General features: G+C 34.6%; 1 protein-coding gene across 10 annotated transcripts in view; it reads left to right on the top strand.

The window, feature by feature from the left end:
- Positions 1–18,992, top strand: part of PCDH15 (protocadherin related 15) — an 819,037-nt gene that overhangs the window by 409,750 nt on the left and 390,295 nt on the right. For all 10 annotated transcript variants that reach the window (XM_032245634.1, XM_032245633.1, XM_032245636.1 and 7 more), the window contains one exon: positions 11,232–11,340. In XM_032245634.1, coding sequence (XP_032101525.1) covers positions 11,232–11,340 — 109 coding nt within the window. The remainder of the gene's footprint in view (positions 1–11,231; positions 11,341–18,992) is intronic.

The raw sequence follows: 18,992 nt of genomic DNA, 5'->3' as shown, positions 1-18,992 counted from the left end.
TTTAACCTGTCTTTTTATTTCTGACACAGATACAAAAGCCCATATCTTCTCATGCCTTCAACAGTTCCAGTTATTGATATTGTTTTAAATCATTGCTAAGTAAGCATTTGCAATATTTTTAAGTATTCATTTACTCTTCTTATTTGTGCCTATGTTGACTTTCAGTACATGTGTTTTTCTCATTTACTTTTGTTCTACAAAGATTTATTTGGCATAGGCAATCAACCAAAGATGTATTTGGTAAAGACTTATTTGGCAATCTTCCAAAGCTTTGTTTGCTAAAGTCAGTATCATAATTTTTTCTCTGTTTGTTGATAACCAATATTTAATAATTCTTTATTAAAAATATATTTTCTCCCACTGACTTGAACATTTGTATTTATTATACATATACTTAGTAGAAATATAAAATGATAAAACCACTTGGGAAAACTCTATATTACTTTGCTTCATTTATCTAAATTAAAAATTTATGTTATTTCACCAAACTACTGTACCTGATAATATAAAATCAGATTTTATTTCTCCAATATCAAATCAGTAAAAAAGGACTGCTTTGTTATATATGTTTCATATTTGTTCTCCTTGTTTTCTTGCCTTCTTACTGAGTGAAGAAGACAGATTGGGAGAGATTGAGGGTGAAAACCCTAGAGAGTGCTTACACACTCTCTGCTAACAAGGAGGTCCTGGGTAGAATTGTGATTTGTGGATGAATTGAAGTCATCACCAAAACAGACATCTCCTGACCTGATGAGAGCACGCAGTGGGAACCATATCGTTACTAACATTGAAATATTCATGCAAATGTAATGAGACTAAAATGAACAAACAAGTTCTCCCGAGATTGTCTCCTTATCTTCATGATAAAGCAAACTCTGTCTGCTCAGGTTTTTCCTTTCCTCTGACTTCCAGAGTGGGCCAGGCTTGTCAAAATCATGTGGAAGATTTTTGATGTGCAAGATGGGAATGAAGGGGAGGTGGAAAACAAGGAGATTTTGAGTTAGCTCTGCGGCCCTGTGAGAAGCAGGAACAAGAATTGCTGTTACAGAAATGGATGGAATGCAGACAAGCGTTATAAGAAATATTTCTCTGATCTGTGTATCTTCCTTATAACATCTGTGAAATGCTGCATATTCTTAAGTTTGAGTTATTTGGAAGCTGATTTTTGATGGTCAAAGCCACTTTGATTGCAATAATGCTTGAGGCTTTCTCATTTGGACAGTTTGGAACAAGTCACCAATCTTAAAGATTTTGTTACAGGCTTATATTTTTTATTTTTTCTATTTTTTTTATTGCATTTTAGGTTTGGGAGTACATGTGAAGAACATGCAAGATTGTTGCATAGGTACACACATGGCAGTGTGATTTGCTGCCTTCCTCCCCGTCATCTATATCTGGCATTTCTCCCCCTGCTATCTCTCCCCAACTCCCCACCCCCACTGTCCCTTTGCTAGTCCCCCCAACAGACCCCAGTGTGTGATGCTCCCCTCCCTGTGTCCATGTGTTCTCATTGTTCAATACCCACCTATGAGTAACAACATGCGGTGTTTGATTTTCTGTTCTTGTGTCAGTTTGCTGAGAATGATGGTTTCCAGGTTGATCCATGTCCCTACAAAGGACACGAACTCATCGTTTTTTATTTATTATGTATTCATGGAAAATAATTACCGGGTTACCACCAGTCAAGGTTTTTATTACCTGTCTAGAGGTCATTTGATGATCCATAGACAAGGGAGGCATATAATCTTAGGTAAACAACTTAAAAGACAAAGACATTCTCACGCCTGTAATCCCAGCACTTTGGGAGGCTGAGGCAGGTGGATCACGAGGTCAAGAGATCGAGACCATCCTGGCCAACATGGTGAAACCCCATCTCTACTAAAAGTACAAAAAAATTAGCCAGGCATGGTGGTGTGTTCCTGTAGTCTCAGCCACTCAGGAGGCTGAGGCAGGAGAATTGCTTGAAACTGGAAAACAGAAGTTGCAGTGAGCCAAGATCAGCCACTGCACTCCAGCCTCGTGATAGAGAGAGACTCTGTCTCAAAAGAAAAAAAAAAAAAAGACATTCAAGGAAATATTTTTAAAATAAGGAAAGTATCAGCAACAGTATTCAAATATACAGTGGAAGGGATACTGCAATGCCCATTTTGAAAACAAATTCAGTCACAGTATACAAGGGAATATACACATTCATGGTAGAATATGATATTGGAGTGGTCATAAAAGTTGCTCAATGAAATAATAAAGATGTCTTCTGTTAGTGAGTTTTTGTTTTTTGTTTGTCTGTTTTAATATGTGATATAAAATTCCCGTGACCAGGCATGTGGTATTATGATTTTCATGAATCATAGTTGCATATGTATCTCAAACGTGCACTTCACTCTTCTGTTCTGAGGATGGTAATTATCAGAACTATTTGAGGAATTTTGATATGGGTAGTATACAAGTTTCAAAGGTGTTGTGAATTTTCAACTTGTGTTTCTTTCATAATAGTACAAAAAGTTCAAAGTAATTGACTTGGACCATACCACTCACCCTAGTTGGTTACTCTTTTTAAAAATAATCTCACTGGGAAAAACATTTTGATATGTCTGATACTTTTTCAAACAATATGATATTTCTGACCCTTGAAAAAAGCAAAACTAAACAAAGTAAAAACAAAAATGCTTGTCTGGCTTCTTAAGGGAATATTTAATTGTATTTATGTCTATATGAATGTGTTTGAGAAAATTTTTGATTTGTCTAATTCTATGTGTTAGTAACACATGGTAACAAGCAAGAATCTGGCTGAAAGTAATCAAGATTGAGGAAACCAGTACATTTGCAAGGTAATATAAAATGAGAATAATAACGTTCACTGACTTTTACATGCAGTAGAAATCTTCTTTTGTTAAAGGGAGTGTACAAATTGAATATTAACGACTTTAATGGATATTGAAAAAGTACCTATTTAAATCTAAAGAACACACAAAATTAGTGAAAGTAATTAAGTACTAAGTAATAAATTCAGTAACTTAGGTATTAAATTTTATAGTTACTAAAATTTCAAATCACTTAATTATTGCATGATATTTTTACTAGTTAGCATAACTATCCTTTTTCCGAATGCTGTGATGTTATTACTTCTTACAGTGTAAAGATCTAAGTCTAATATTATATAATAAGTCTAATATTATATAACAGATCTAAGTTTGGCTTTTTTTTTTTTTTTTGATGTGGAGTTTTGCTCTTTCACTTAGGCTGGAGTGAAGCAGTGCAATCTCAGCTCACTGCAACCTCTGCCTTCTGGTTTCAAGCGATTCTCTTGCCTCAGCCTCCCAAGTAGCTGGGATTACAGGCGCCAGCCACCACACCTGGCTAATTTTTGTATTTGTAGTAGAGACAGGGTTTTGCCATCTTGGCCAGGCTGGTCTCGAACTCCTGACCTCGTGATCTGTTCACCTCAGTCTCCCAAAGTGCTGGAATTACAGGGTTAAGCCACCATGCCTAGCCCAAATTTGGCTTTTATAACAACCAGCTTTGTACTTGTATGAGCTCAGACTGCCTTTCCAGGGATGTATCAGAATGTATTCTTTCTTGAAGGTAAATTTAGTACCTTGGGGACCATTATATTCTCTTCAGTTAATTTGAAATAGTTGAGTACATTCAGTGAATATGTTACTATGTATGTTACTCAGATGAAGAGGACATCACTCAAATACCAAGTTGAGAATATTTAGCATTTTAACAGTGCTTCTATTATCTGAATCTCAACCAGAGCTGGAAGCTTTAATAATCAGTCTGCTAAATGTCATTTTTAAAAAGTTTACCAACCCGTCAACTTGTGTAAATGATAGATATTATTTCCCATTGGTGAAGTGAGAAATATTTTAAAAGTAAGAACTGGTTTCAAATTATTTTAAAGACAGCCTACCCATGTATGAAACAGTAAATATAATATGCATTATGTATTCATTTAACATTAGGGATGATATAATAGATTGAATTTTAGCATTCTATGGATCATGCCTCCTGTTAACCTCATATAAGCTAAACAGTGAATATATTCAATCTCTGAAATCTGAGTTTTTCTCTTGAATATGCCTTTTATGCAAGATAATGGTTTGAACACCTAAAAGACCAGTAAGACGAGATTTTCTTAAATCTACAAAAAGGCTTCTTAATCTTTTGTGGTTCCTTGCTAATATGTTTTTATTAATAATTATATATTTATGTGTGTATTTATACATACACACACACACATATAAATAAACACAATTCAGACCAGAAGTTCATTTTCAATCAGGTAGTGAGGTTGTATAAGAAATAATTAACCCTCACTCACATCAAATGCTAATTTGATGTTATCTTCTCAGAATAATACAACAGCTGTACATGAAAACATCCTCTTAACGCTGATCAAAACAGAAGGTGCATCTCCAGGAGAGCTAATGAATATGAAGCATGTATTCATGATAAAATGGTTTATAACAATATAATTACACAGTATTTTTACAAATGCTTTTTTAAATTGTTTAATCATTTCTATGATTAACTTCAAATATGGACCTAATTCACTTTAGATATGCGTCCTCATGAGTAAGACAGGGAATGTATTTCTGACAGTTTAAACAGCAATGAAATGCAAATCTGCTATCCTGTGTGCTTCTAATATATGCTTATCAACTGGAACAGAATTCAGGAGACATAACCTCTTCTTGAAGACAAATGAGACAGCAAAGAAGGCAGCTTTGTCTCTGTGGCAAAGTGTAAAAGAGCCTTCCTTTCAGGCTTTCGGGGGGCTCTCTTTGTGTTTCTTGACTTGATAACAAAAATTTGTTGAAACCTGTGAGGCACTAGGCTGAGGGTTATAAACACAAAAGATTTTTCTACCCACGGGCCAATAAAGATTTTGGTAAAAAGATAATTTTAGCAATTATAATAAAATAGAGGCACATTTTGATATTTTCCATAAAGGATACTCAAGCGTATTTCAGCTATGGATGGACTTCTAATTTCTTCAATACATACCATACTTCCTCTATAATCCAGGCAGTAAGATCAGAAGCTAAGAGAAATGAGGAGGACAGAGAATAAGCAATAGTAATTACTGTCTATGTGAAGAGATTCTCCTCTTCAGAAAAATAAATAAATCTCTGAATCAATTGCCTTTTCAGAACTGTAGAAGATATGGTGGTAGACACAGATGGACTATTTTCTGGGCAGTGGATACTACAAAGTTGACTAGAGTGTAGTGACCTCTTTGGATAATTCAGTAGAATAAGTTGTCAGAAATACATTAAAAATATTCTATTTGCTAAATTCTGTAAATGATTACCTTTCTTGAATTTATGGGCAAGAAAAATTCTGTTCTCTTTGTAGAGATAACTATGTTCTATGAAAAGAACCAGATTTAGAAGATAAAGTAAGTAAATGTCTCTAACAGAGCCAGCACACCCTCTATTACTCTCTTTCCATAACTCATTTATTAAATTGATACTTTAGGTTCAAAATCTGAGAGCTGACCTAAAAATAACTTAGGGAAAAAGAGGTTCATTATAAGGATACTATTTTTCAGTAAATACAAGGACAGTAATATGCTGGCATTTGGTGATCGAAGACTATTTCTTTTGTCTTTCTTTTGTTCGTCAGCATCCGATACTTTACTACATACTAATTTCCCCTCTTTCATTTTATTTTTACTCAGTTTTCTTTGGATTTATCTTCTTTAAAAAATACTTGAAATGAATGTGTACCTATTATTTGGCCTCTGTTCTCTCTGTAAAATTCTCACTTACTCCAAGGAACCGTTTCCACCTGGGTTGTTCTTGCTTATATGAATACCCTTCCCAAGCCTGTTTCCATCTACTATAGAGTTTGTGGTGGCAGACAGAAGTTCAAACATGCAAATTTATGTTGTTTCTTTTAATGAATGCATATATGTGTTCTACCGCTGACTTAAATGCTATATATCTTTATAAAATATATTAAATATTTAACAAGGTCATCCTAAAATTATAAATTTTAGTACCCTTTAATATTATTTATTAATATTTAAAATTTCAACCCTCAGGGATCACAATTTACTTGAGAGGTAATCATAGACATAATATTTAAGAAATCATTCTTTCCACCTTTACTCCTAGATTATCTGACACTCTTGTTTGTGGTAGCAGAAGGAAAAATAAATCTCTTAAAATAAGTTGCTACTCTCTATAGAACAAGATAAAATGTCATTTATAATAAGTTATTTAAACAACAACATTTGTTTTAAATTTCCAGAAACTTGTGAAAGCCAGATTTGTTTGATATGTTATTTTTAGTTTTTATGTTGCTTATACAACAATTCAAAGTAAAGAAATTATGTTGCTTATTTCAACAACTCTAAATATTATACAAAGAATATTTTATACTACATTACTAATTAACAAAGGTAAAACTGCTTATGTGTAGATAAGTTTGCATATCTATAGAAATAAACAGATGACAATGATAAGCAGACATTTCCTCAAATATTACAATTTGCTTACATTTAGTATACCAAAAGAAAAGCTAAGATTCAATTTTATTTTAATTTCTAGGTAAGAAATTACTTACTTGATAATAGAAGTTGCTTAGGAAATGTTGGTATATTTCTCTGACTGTTAAGATGCAGAATAGAACTTCTGAAAATCCTCAGATTTGAAATGCTTTCACAGGATCTGAATAGAGCCTGAGTTTTGGAAAAATTACTGCAGTTTTAATTATGGTAACCAGGAGTGATATAGCTAACTGTAAGCTGACTTTAATGCAATCAGATTCCTTGTAGAAATGACTAGGAACAGCTGGTCAGCTCTTAACTCCTATGTTCAAACGTATGTCTTTTGAAGAACTTCAGATTTGTTTTCAGTTTAGGAAAAAATATGGGTATTGCATACCAAAGAAATTGATTATTGGGAATGTGTGTGTGTGTGAGAGAGAGAGAGAGGCATAGAGAGAGAGGGAAGGGGCAGTGTGGGAGAAACAATAAGCATCTGGATTTAATGGAGTACTTTTGATATTGATTTGATATTTTTAATGTATTAAAATATTTAAATATGGATATATTTAAATGTACTTCTGAATTCACATTTAAAGGAGAGAATAGAGTATTAGTAAATTGCTATTTTATTTTCAGGAAGCTCTTTATTTTCAGGAAGTTGTTGATAACTTTTATGATATTTAGGGCCTATTAGCTATAATGAACTCGAGAAACTCCTGTGATGTCTATGGTGTTGAAATTATTGGTCAATTATTATTATTATTATTTCAGTATAAAATTATTATAAATAGTTTGATATAATTACTCTTTTTTTTAGTATGCTTTCACTATACATTTTTTCTGAGAACTGAAACTACTGGTTTTGTATAAAAGTACATGACATATTTTAATGTTCTGTCATTTCAGAAGAAATAATGTAAGCACATTGCAGTAATTCTTTAGAATGTAAAGTTATCAGATATTTAAACATACTAAGTGTTTGGGAAACTCTAGTTTAAGTTTCAGAGCCATCAGCCCAAATATGTAATGGAATTTCCCTTAGAATTACCCTTTAGAATTATTTCCATTTAGAATTACCACTTACGTATTTGGGATGAGAGCTGCAAAACTTAAAGCAGTGTCTCCCAAACTCTGTTCTAAAGGTATTATTTCAAAAAGAGGTTAATGGCTGTTTCTAGAAAGTGTACAAATAGTATCTTTTTCTTAGAAAGTCAGTATGCAAATTAGTATAATTAATTCTCAGAAAAGACCTGCAGTACAGTTGACTGGTTTTCAAAGCTTTATTTAATATCAAATTTTGCAAGGTTATCTGTGTCGATAAGCTTTTTATTATTTTTCAACATACCTATTACTGTATTTATAGCATACCTACTATCACAGTAGTCAGTAACCTCATATCACATACCGCCTGTTTTTCTAATGTTTTACCGCAACAGAGCCATGCCCACTTGGGCTTTTGTGCTATAATGGCAGAGTTGAGGGCAGCTGCAACACAGACCGTATGGTTGGCAAAGCCTAAAGATAATTATATGTGGTCCTTTACAGAAAAATATTTGCCAACCCTGATAGCACAACAGAATAGTGCTGGACATGAAATTGGGAAATGCCAAATTAAAGAAATATGTTATATTTTTAAACATTATTTCTGATAGATCATTGTAAAATACATGTACCTGCATAATATAAAATCAATTTTAATTATATGAAATTTGCAGTAATGTGACTTTTATTTTTATGAAATTATTTAAATATTTACTTTTAATATGATTTATATGAAACTTTAATAATGATCTCATTTGTCTATTTTGGCTTTTGTTGCCAATGCTTTTGATGTTTTAGCCATGAAGTTCTTGCCTATGCCTGTGTCCTGAATGGTTTTGCCTAGGTTTTCTTCTATGATTTTTATGGTGTTAAATCCTATGTTTAAGTCTTTAATCCATCTTCAGTAAATTTTAGTGTAAGGTGTCAGGAATGGGTCCAGTTTCTGCTTTCTGCACATGGCTTCCCAACACCATTTATTAAACAGGAAATCCATTCCACATTGCTTGTTTTTGTTAGGTTTGTCAAAGATCAGATAGTTGTAGATGTGTAGTGTTTCCTTCGAGGCCTCCGTTCTGTTCCATTGGTCTATAACTCTGTTTTGGTACCAGTACCATGCTGTTTTGATTACTGTAGCCTTGTAGTATAGTTTGAAGTCAGGTAGCATGATGGCTTCATCTTTGTTCTTTTTATTTAGAATTGTCTTGGCTATGTGGCCTCTCTTTTGGTTCCATATGAAGTTTAAAGTGTTCTTTTTTTTCAGTTCTGTGAAGAGTGTCATAGGTAGCTTGATGGGGATAGCATTGAATCTATAAATTACTTTGGGCAGTATGGCTATTTTCACAATACAATTCTTTCTAACCATGAGCATGAAATGTTTCTCCATCTGTTTGTGTCCTCTCTTATTTCCTTGAGCACTGGTTTGTAGTTCTCCTTGAAGAGGTCCTTTACATCCTTTGTTAGCTGTATTTCTAGGTGTTTTATTCTCTTTGAAGCAATTGTAAATACCAGTTCATTCTTGGCTTGACTCTCTTTAAGTCTGTTATTGGTGTATAGAAATGCTTGTGATTTCTGCACATTGATTTTGTATGCTGAGACTTTGCTCAAGTTGCTTATCAGGCTAAGGAGATTTGAGGCTATGATGGGGTCTTCTAGATATACAATCATGTCATCTGCAAATAGTGACAATTTGACTTCCTCCTTTCTTAATTGAATACCCTTTATTTCTTTTTCTTGCCTAATTGCTCTGGCTAGCACTTCCAATACTATGTTGAATAGGAGTGGTGAGAGAGGGCATCCTTGTCTAGTGCCAGATTTCAAAGGGAATGGTTCCAGTTTTTGCTCATTCATTATATTGTCTGTGGGTTTTTTGTAAATACCTTTTATTATTTTGAGATATGTTCCATGAATACCTAGTTTATTGAAAGCTTTTAGCATAAAGGACTGTTGAATTTTGTCGAAGGCCTTCTGTGCATCTATTGAGATAATCATGATTTTTTCTTTGGTTCTGTTTATGTGGTGAATGACATTTATAAACTTGTGTATATTGAACCAGACTTGCATCCCCAGGATGAAGCCTACTTGATCGTAATGGATAAGCTTTTTGATGTGCTATTGCAATCAGTTTGCCAGTATTTTATTGAAGATTTTTGCATCAGTGTTCATCATGAATATTGGCCTGAAGTTTTCTTTTCTTCTTGAGTCTCTGCTGGGTTTTGGTGTCAGAATGATGTTGGTCTCATAAAACGATTTGCAAAGGATTCCCTCTTTTTGGATTGTTTTGAATAGTTTCAGAAGGAGTGGTACCAGACCCTCTTTGTATGTCTGGTAGAATTTGGCTGTGAACCCATCGGGACTTGGGCTTTTTTTTTTTTTTTTTAATTGATAGGCTATTGATTGCTGCCTCTACTTCAGCCTTTCTTGTTGGTCTATTCAGCGTTTTGAATTCTTCCTGGTTTAGGCCTCGGAAGGTGCAAGTGTCCAGGAATTTATCCATTTCTTCCAGATTTACTGGTTTTTGTGCATAGAGTTGTTTGTAGTAATCTCTTATGGTAGTTTCTATTTCTATGGAATCAGTGATGATATCCCCTTTATCTTTTTTTATCACATCTATTTGATTCTTCTCTCTTTTCTTTTTCGTTAATCTGGCTAATGATCTATTTTGTTGATCTTTTTAAAAAACCGTCTCCTGGATTTATTAATTTTTTGAAGGGTTTTTTGTGTCTTTATCTCCTTCAATTCTGCTCTGATCTTAGTTACTTCTTGTCTTCTGCTAGCTTTTGAGTTTTTTTGATCTTACTCCCCAAGCTCTTTCAATTTGATGATAAGGTGTCAATTTTCTATCTTTCCTTGCTTCTCATGTAGACATTTATTGCTGTAAGTTTTCCTCTAGACACTGCTTTAAATGTGTCCCAGAGATTCTGGTACGTTGTGTCTTTGTTCTCATTGGTTTCAAATAACATCTTTATTTCTGCCTTCATTTCTTTATTTATCCCATCGACATTCAAGTGCCGGTTGTTCAGTTTTCATGAAGTTGTGCGGATCTGAGTTAGTTTCTTAATCCTGAGTTCTAATTTGATTGCACTGTGGTCTGAGAGACTGTTACGATTTCTGTTCTTTTGCATTTGTTGAGGAGTGATTTACTTCCAATTATGTGGTCAATTTTAGAGTAGGTGTGATGTGGTGCTGAGAAGAATGGATATTCTGTGGATTTGGGGTGGAGAGTTCTGTCGATGTCTATTAGGTTTGCTTGATCCAGATCTGAATTCAAGTCCTGGATATCCTTGTTAATTTTCTGTCTCGTTGATCTGAATAATATAAATATTCTTATAAATCTTGTCTGACATAAAGAGAAAAACATTACTTCATAAACTGTTTGATAGTCTATTTCTTCTGTGAAATCCTCTGGAGAAGATTAAAAATGCATCATTCTTCCTTGCTTTCCTTTTAGAAGTAGTTACTGATATAAATGTATATGTGCATAATTACTGTGTCTTACCATTGTGAATTTGAGGATATCTTGCTTCCTCTTAACACTCAAAATTAACGAGCAAAGATATTAGATTACAAATGTTGAAACTTGAGTTTAACTGCTGTCTCAGATGTTATATAGATTTCGAAACTAAAAAATCTGCTGCAAATCTTCAGGAAGTATTAGTAATGCAGCTGAATGAAACTTTCTAATTTTTTTCAGGAAGAACTGAACCCCATTACTGTTACACCACCGATTGAAGCCATTGATCAGGACCGGAATATTCAACCGCCATCAGATAGGCCAGGAATCCTTTATTCTATTCTTGTCGGTTTGTATTTGCTTACATTTTTCACTATCAGTTATAATTTTAGAATCTTTTAGAAATAAATTCTATCAATTCCAAGAAAGTATTTTAAATAAGTTTTTTAATTATTTGACATAATTGTTACTTTTATGTATAAACAAATTTTGAAATAATAATTCAAGGTATTTTCTTCCTCAGTTGGTTTGACTGAAATGTGCAGAATGATAAATGAATAACTTTTATGGAAGTGGCAAAGCAATTCAAAATATTAGGATATTAACCTGCATATTGTTAATATCCTAATATTTTGAATTGGATATTATTCAAATTTTTTGAATATCAACTTATATAAAGTTAATAAGTTGATATTCAAAAAATTTGAATAATATCTAATTTTTTTCTACATATCAACTTATCATATAAAGCATTCTCTAGTACCAAATTTTAATATAAAATGAAAAACACTCTACTCATATTCTGTCTTTGGTTGGATACTATACATAATTCTGTTAATATATGACTGAATTCAAGAAGAGCTATTTTGGAGCCATGTGAAAAAAAGGTGAGAGATCATGATTAGCTCAAGGGAACATGATACATTAAACTTTGGCAAATACTTCTCATGGAAAATTCCACAGAAGCTGTCATAATCCTTCCCTAAGTATATGCTACTAATGGGATCCAAAACAAAAATGATGACAAATTGATTTTACTGCTCTTCTTAGATTGCTTTTGCCAAAATATGAATGTTGCTGATTTGTGTAACCTCTAGACAGACTGATACATGTGAGACAGGCTATACGTCTTTTAAGGAAGAAGGGGACTCTTTTGAAATGTGCTTGAAAAATAACTTTAATGGAGTTCAGCATTAGCCCTCAACCCTTTTCTGTCCTTTTACTTGAAGCCTATGTGCATACACACACATGCACAACAACCAACAGATATTAGATTTGCAAATATTATACTATATCCTTAAAAATGCTATCTGTAAAGAAAATTCAAGCAATTCTGTTTCAAGCCTTTGGTCTTTAAAAAGACATAAATATCATAAGCCAATGGCAGAGATCAGACTATTAATTTGTAAAAAGCTTTCATAAACATAAACTAGATGCTAAAGACACAAACGTGAGAGATGACTGTTCTAGGTTAGTCAGTTGTGGAGTCTGTGGCTAAAAAGAAAATCAAAAAATAAAATACATTACTTAAGGAACTATAAATAAAGTTTGAACTACATGTGGGCTCATGGGAGAAGAGTATTAAGCATTTTAAGGGAATTGCTTAGGGAGAGTCATTTTAGCAGAAAGACAGGAGCTCCCAGGTGGAAAAAGAGAGAGATTATCTCTGTAGATAAGCAGCATATGCAAAAGCCACAGGATGAAATTTAAGAATAGACTTGGAGAACCATGATACTCAGAGCTGGTTGGATGCAAGTGTTTAAGATTATTTCACTTTTAAAATATATGTTCATTCCTTTTTTTTTTAACAAATGAGCACCCTAAGCACCTACACTGTGAAGTAAGATGTATCACTGACTTTGTGGAGCCAGTTTTCTGACAATAGAGATAGGCAATAAATAATTACTATAAAAAATAAGTGTTTATTATCAAAGGTAGAAAGTTGTGAATGCTATAGGAAAAATTGATCATACAATGGGATTGGAAGAGCAGAGAAAGATTGTATTAGAAGTTTCAGTATTAAGTAGGATCATCAGCACTGTGTCATCAAAAGGTAAGCTATTAACAAATGATTACAGAGGCTGAGGAAGTTATTCAGGTTGATATCTCCAGGAAAAGTTTCTAGACAGAGATGAAAGCTGAAGCTTGCCAGGTGGGTTTCAGACATAACAAGGGGGCTGGAAGCATTGGAGAGAAGTGAGTGAGGTTAAATAAAAAGTTGACAGATAAGAAGAGGGCAGAAATTAGAGAGCCTTGTATGTTATTTATCTACTCTGTATTTTTCTCTGAGTGAAATGAGAAGCCAGTGCAAGAATTTTAACAAAAAAGTGACACGATAATGGAATGTTTCATCAGCTTACAACTATAGAATAATGGATAGACCCAAACAATGAATAGAAACTCTTACAATTATTTGCTCTTATAGCTAAGTTAAATTTACCTTATTTTAAGTTTACGTTATTTTCATTTTTAGAAGGAAGAGAGTTGTAGGGATTGGGAGTATAGACTCTGAAAATTGTACTATCCATGTTAAAAATCCTGACTTTAATTCATACCAGGCATATAATTTTAGGTGAGTTATTTAGCCTCTTTACCTGAAATTAGCCCTTCTTTTTTTTCTTTTGAGATAGCATCTTGCTCTGTCACCCAGGTTGCAGTACAGTGGCACAGCCATAGCTCACTGCAGCTTCGACCTCTTGGGCTTAAGCGGTCCTCCCACCTTGCGCTTCCAAAGTGCTGGTATTGCAGGTGTGAGCCACCACCTAACCAGAGTTTTTATATTTAATATAAGATTTTAAAAAATAGATCTTTGTATAAAACAGTTGTGAAAATTTGCTCCAATACATTGCAAATGTACATAATACTGCCTGGAGAAAAAGTTGATGCTCAATACATTTTTGCTGACATTGCTGTTATCATTAGGAGGAAAAATAAGGCATGTTACCTAAGTCACATTAGTTTGGTACAAAGGGAAACACACACAAAGAAACCAAACACAACATAGTACATACACACACACACAAACACACACACACAAAGTTCAATTAACTTCACAGACTTTGTCAAAACTCTTAATTTTCCTTAAATTCATCCAAATGCTTCTGAATATATGTGTTTCTCCAAGCTAATATAAGTTATCACATGGAGGACTCCTCTTCTGCTTTTTGTTGTTGTTGTTATAGACAGTCTCTGTTTACTGTATGTCAGGATATGGATACTGATGTCTATGACAGGGTCATCCAAGGGCTGTGGTCAGCCTCTTGATTGGTCCTACTGTCATGACCATCAATGGAAGAATTATTGACTATGCAAAAGTCTGTAAAGGAAACACTACACAATGATGGTCATGGGGGTTTAAAAAGCTTTAACAAATTTCTGAGAAACTAAAAAGACAACAGCAAGCTGTATATATGCTCAGGAAACACTTGGAAAGGCCCTAAGCTCTCTTCTTTGGTTGACTTTGAGACTCTACATATGCAGCAAGTAAAAGTCAAGATGGAACAACACCATAAAGCAGCTATACCTAAAAGATACCTATGGAACACTCTACCCGCTAACTGCAGAATACGCATTCTTCTCAAGTGCACCTGGAATGTTCTTCAGTATAGATCATGCTAGGCCATAAAACCAATATTGTTAAATTGAAAAGCACTGAAATAATACAAACTCTATTCTTAACAACAATAGAATAAAATTAGAAATTAATAATGAAGGAAATTTTGGAAATTGACAAGTGTGTGGAAATCAAACAACATTCTTATATAATCAGTGACTCAATAAATTAAAAATTATAAAAATTAGAGACAAATAAAAATACATTGTAACATATATTTTAATCTCTAATAACAATATAAGCTTTGTCACAAAGACACTGGAGAAAGTTGAGCAAACTAAAGAAAAGGAGCAGAAGGGAGGCCAAGCATGGTGGCTGACACCTGTAATTCCACCATTTTGTGAAGCTGAGGCAGGTGAATTCCTTGAGCCCCAGAGTTTGAAATCAGCCTGGACAATATGGCAAAACCCCGTCTCTATAAAAACAAAACAGAAAAATTAGCCTGTCATGGTGGTGTGTACCTGTGGTCTCAACTACTCAGGAGACTAAGGTGCGAGAATCACCTGGGTCCAGGAATTCAAGGCTGCAGGGCTGCAGTGAGCCATGATCACACCACTTCACTCCAGCATGTGTGATGAAGGAGATTGGAGGTGACTCTCTTAAAGAAGAAAGAAAGAAAGCTAAACAACACAGCAGAAATAGTGGAGACTATAGTGAAAATTAATAAAAGAAGGATTAGAAGAAACAAATGAACCCAAAATTTAATTCTTTGAAATCACCAACAAAATTGATAAACCTCTAGCTAACCTCTAACCTGACCAGGAATAAAAGAGATAACATGCATTTTACTAACTTGGAATGAAAGAGAGGAACTTCTACTTAGCTTACAGAAATAAAAAAAAGTTATAAGAGAAAATTATATACAGTTTATGCCAGATAGACAAACTAGATGCAATGGACAAATTCTTAGAGTCAAGCTATTCAACGTGACTTCAGAAAAAATAGAAAATCTAGGCAGACTTACAGCAAGAAAATAGATGGATTTAATAATAATAATAATAAAAAGTCTTCCCACAAAGAAGAATTCTAGATCAGATGCTTTACTGGTAAATTCTACCTAACTTTTAGAGAATATTTAATACGCATTCTGTATTAGTCCATTCTTGCACTGCTGTAAAGAACTGCCTGTGACTGGATAATTTATACAAACAAAAATAGGTTTAAGTGGCTCACAGTTCTACAGGCTGTACAAACAGCATGGCTTCAGAAGCCTCAGGAAACTTTCAGTCATGGCAGAAGTCAAAGTCAGTGCATTTTACACACCAGAGCAGGAGAAAGAAGGGAGAGCTGCTACACACTTTTAAACAACCAGAAATTGTGAGAACTCACTGTCACCAGAACAGCAAGGGGGATATCTGCCCCCATGATTCAATCACCACCTACCAAGTCCTTCCTCCTACATTGGAGACTACAATTTAACATGAGATTTTGGCCGGGACTCAAATACAAGCTATATCATTAAACCTCTGGCCCCTCTGAAATCTCATGTCCTTCTCACATCGCAAAATACAATCATCCTTTCTCAACTGTCCCCCAAGTCTTAACTGACTTCAGAATTAACTCAGAAGTCCTCAGTCCAAAGTCTCATCTGAGACAAGGCAAATCCCTTCTGCCTATAAGCCTGAAAAATCAAAATCAAGTTAGTTACTTCCAAGATTCAGTGGGGTACAGGGATTGGGTAAATACTTGGAGATACCAGTCAAAACAAAGGCACTACAGCACGAAAGTCAGAAACCCACAAGGGCAGCCATTAACTCTTAATACTCCAAAATAATCTCCATTGACTTCATGTCTCATATCCAGGCCTCACTGATGCAAGGATTGGGCTGCCAAGGTCTTGGGTATTTCTGCCGTTGGGGCTCTGCATGGTACAGCTCCCTTGGCTGCTTTCATGGGCTAGTGTTTAGGGCCTGTGGCTTTTCTAGGTACACAATGTAAGCTGTCAGTGGATCTGCTATTCTGGGGTCTGGAGGAAAGTTGTCCTCTTCTCACAGCTCCACTAGGCAGTTCCCCAGTGGGAACTCTATGTGGGGTCTCCAACCCCACATTTCCCTTCTACACTGCCTGTTATAGATCCTCCATGAGGGCTGCACCCCTCCAGCAGACTTCTTCCTGGACACACAGACATTTATCTACATCCTTTGAAATGTAGGTGGAGGCTTCCAAACCTCAACTCTTGCTCTCCGTGCAGCCACAGATTTAACATCACATGGAAGCAGCCAAGGCTTATGGCTTCCATGCTCTAAAGTAGAGGCCTAAGATATATCCAGGGACCATGCAGACATGACTGGAGCTGGAATGGCTGGGATGCAGGGAGCAGTGTCCTGAGGTTACACAGGGCAGTGAAGGTGTGGGCTTGGCCCACAACAGTATTAATTTCCCTAAACCTCTAGGCTGATGGAAGAAGATGCAATGAAGGTCTCTGAAAGGCATAAGCTGTAGAGTCCTTAATCATATATGTAGATGAAATTTCTGCTTCTAATTATGTTATCAAGTCTGAACATTTTTATGTAAAATTATGTTAACAGCTATCAAATACTGTTTCAGCACTGTCATTAATATTGATATAAAATATGTATTTGTTTATAATAATGTAAGAAGATCTGCTGACTTGATCTTATAACAGTAACTTGTATTAGGTACTCTTAATGAGTACCTAATGTGTGAAAAGTAATATTTATTAAATAACATAGGTGAGATATATTTTACATGCTAAAATATAAATATTATAATATTGTTAATAGTTGTTTTTCTTATTTTTTAAAGTGTGATTACAAGAATATTATGAATATTCTAGCATCTAAAATATTAGTGTTACACATTGATTAAGAATGGAGATACTAGAGCCAGACACCTTGGTTTAAATTTTTTAAAAAAACCTTCTTTAACTCTGGTAGGTATTATCAAGTATTATCACTTTTATGGTCAGGTATAGAGTATACTTACATTGGAAATGTGAAGAGAAAGATATATTTTTATACCTTCCTCAATGCATATATCACAGTGAGGAAGGGATGAAAATGTTCCTGGGTCCTACATTTCTTCTGTTTTATATTTCACAGTTATTAGAAAGGGAGCCCATATTTTCTATTTGTTTCCTTTTTTGTTTTCTTGGGGTTTTGTTTATATTTTGTTTTGTTTCATTATCTTTGTGCTACACAACTGAGTTCTTATAACTGAACACTTATCACTGAGCACATGTGGTTTTTTCAAACATTGTATAACCTTGAATGTATCCCCTGAGGTGCATTTTTCTCATGACTTACCATTTTCTAGATTGCTTCTTTTAATTTTAATGTACCTCTACATTTTGGAAATTATTTTTTAAAGGAAATATTCCTTATAGAATTTATTTAAAAAAATTTTAATTGCATGTGTGCCTGTCCTTTATAAAGGCAAAAGTAAAAGCTTCCAGGCTTCTGAAGGCCTGATCCCAGAATCAAATCAGTAGAAATAATCCACTATTATATATTGGTCAAAGCAAGAACAAGTCCTTCCCATCTTTAAAGAGTTGGCGTGGGAAGAGTATTTTACTTGTTAGGAAACAAAAAAAGGTTTTCCATCTTTGATTTACTTCAAGCAATTCAAGGAGATGAGAAAAGTCATAAAGTGTAGCTCCGAACTTTAAGAAGCAAATAAGTTTAGGCAAGATTGCGTGTGTGTGTTAGTGTAATATTCCATTTTCATGCTGCTGATAAAGACGTGCCTTAGACTGTGGAATTTAGAAAAGAAAGAGGTTTAACAGACTTACAGTTCCACATGGCTGGGAAGGCCTCACAATCATGGCAGAAGGTAAAAGGCACATCTCACATGGCAACATACAAGAAAAGAGAGCTTGTGCAGGGGAACTCCCGTTTTTAAAACCATCAGATGTTGTGAGACTTATTCACTTTGACAAGAATGGCACAGGAAAGACCTGCCCTTGTGATTCAACTACCTCCCACAAGGTTCTTCCCATAAGATGTGGGAGCTGTGGGAATGACATTTCAAGTTGAGATTTGGGCGGGGATACAGCCAAACCATATCACTTAGCTAACCATAGCAACATTTTACAATGAATATGTAACTTTTCTGATCCTTCATCCCGTGAATAAAAAATAATTTTCGAGTACATAATCTAATATTTAAGAATTATACATGTATTTTATCAGCCATTAAATTTCAGTGTTCAGATATCACATTGAAAATGATTAATTGTGGCCAGGTGCAGTGGCTCACCCCTATAATCCCAGCACTTTAGGAGGTCGAGGTGGTTGGATCACGAGGTCAGAAGATCGGGAAATCCTGGTCAACATGGTGAAGCCTTATTTCTACTTAAAACACAAAAATTAACTGAGCGTGGTGGCACGTGCCTGTAATCCCAGCTACTTGGGAGGCTGAGGGAGGAG

This window comes from Sapajus apella, unplaced genomic scaffold (assembly GCF_009761245.1).
Source record: "Sapajus apella isolate SASKATOON/1434 unplaced genomic scaffold, GSC_monkey_1.0 scaffold58, whole genome shotgun sequence".
In the NCBI taxonomy this organism is placed as follows: Eukaryota; Metazoa; Chordata; class Mammalia; order Primates; family Cebidae; genus Sapajus; species Sapajus apella.
This window is presented reverse-complemented; position numbering and strand designations above follow the sequence as displayed.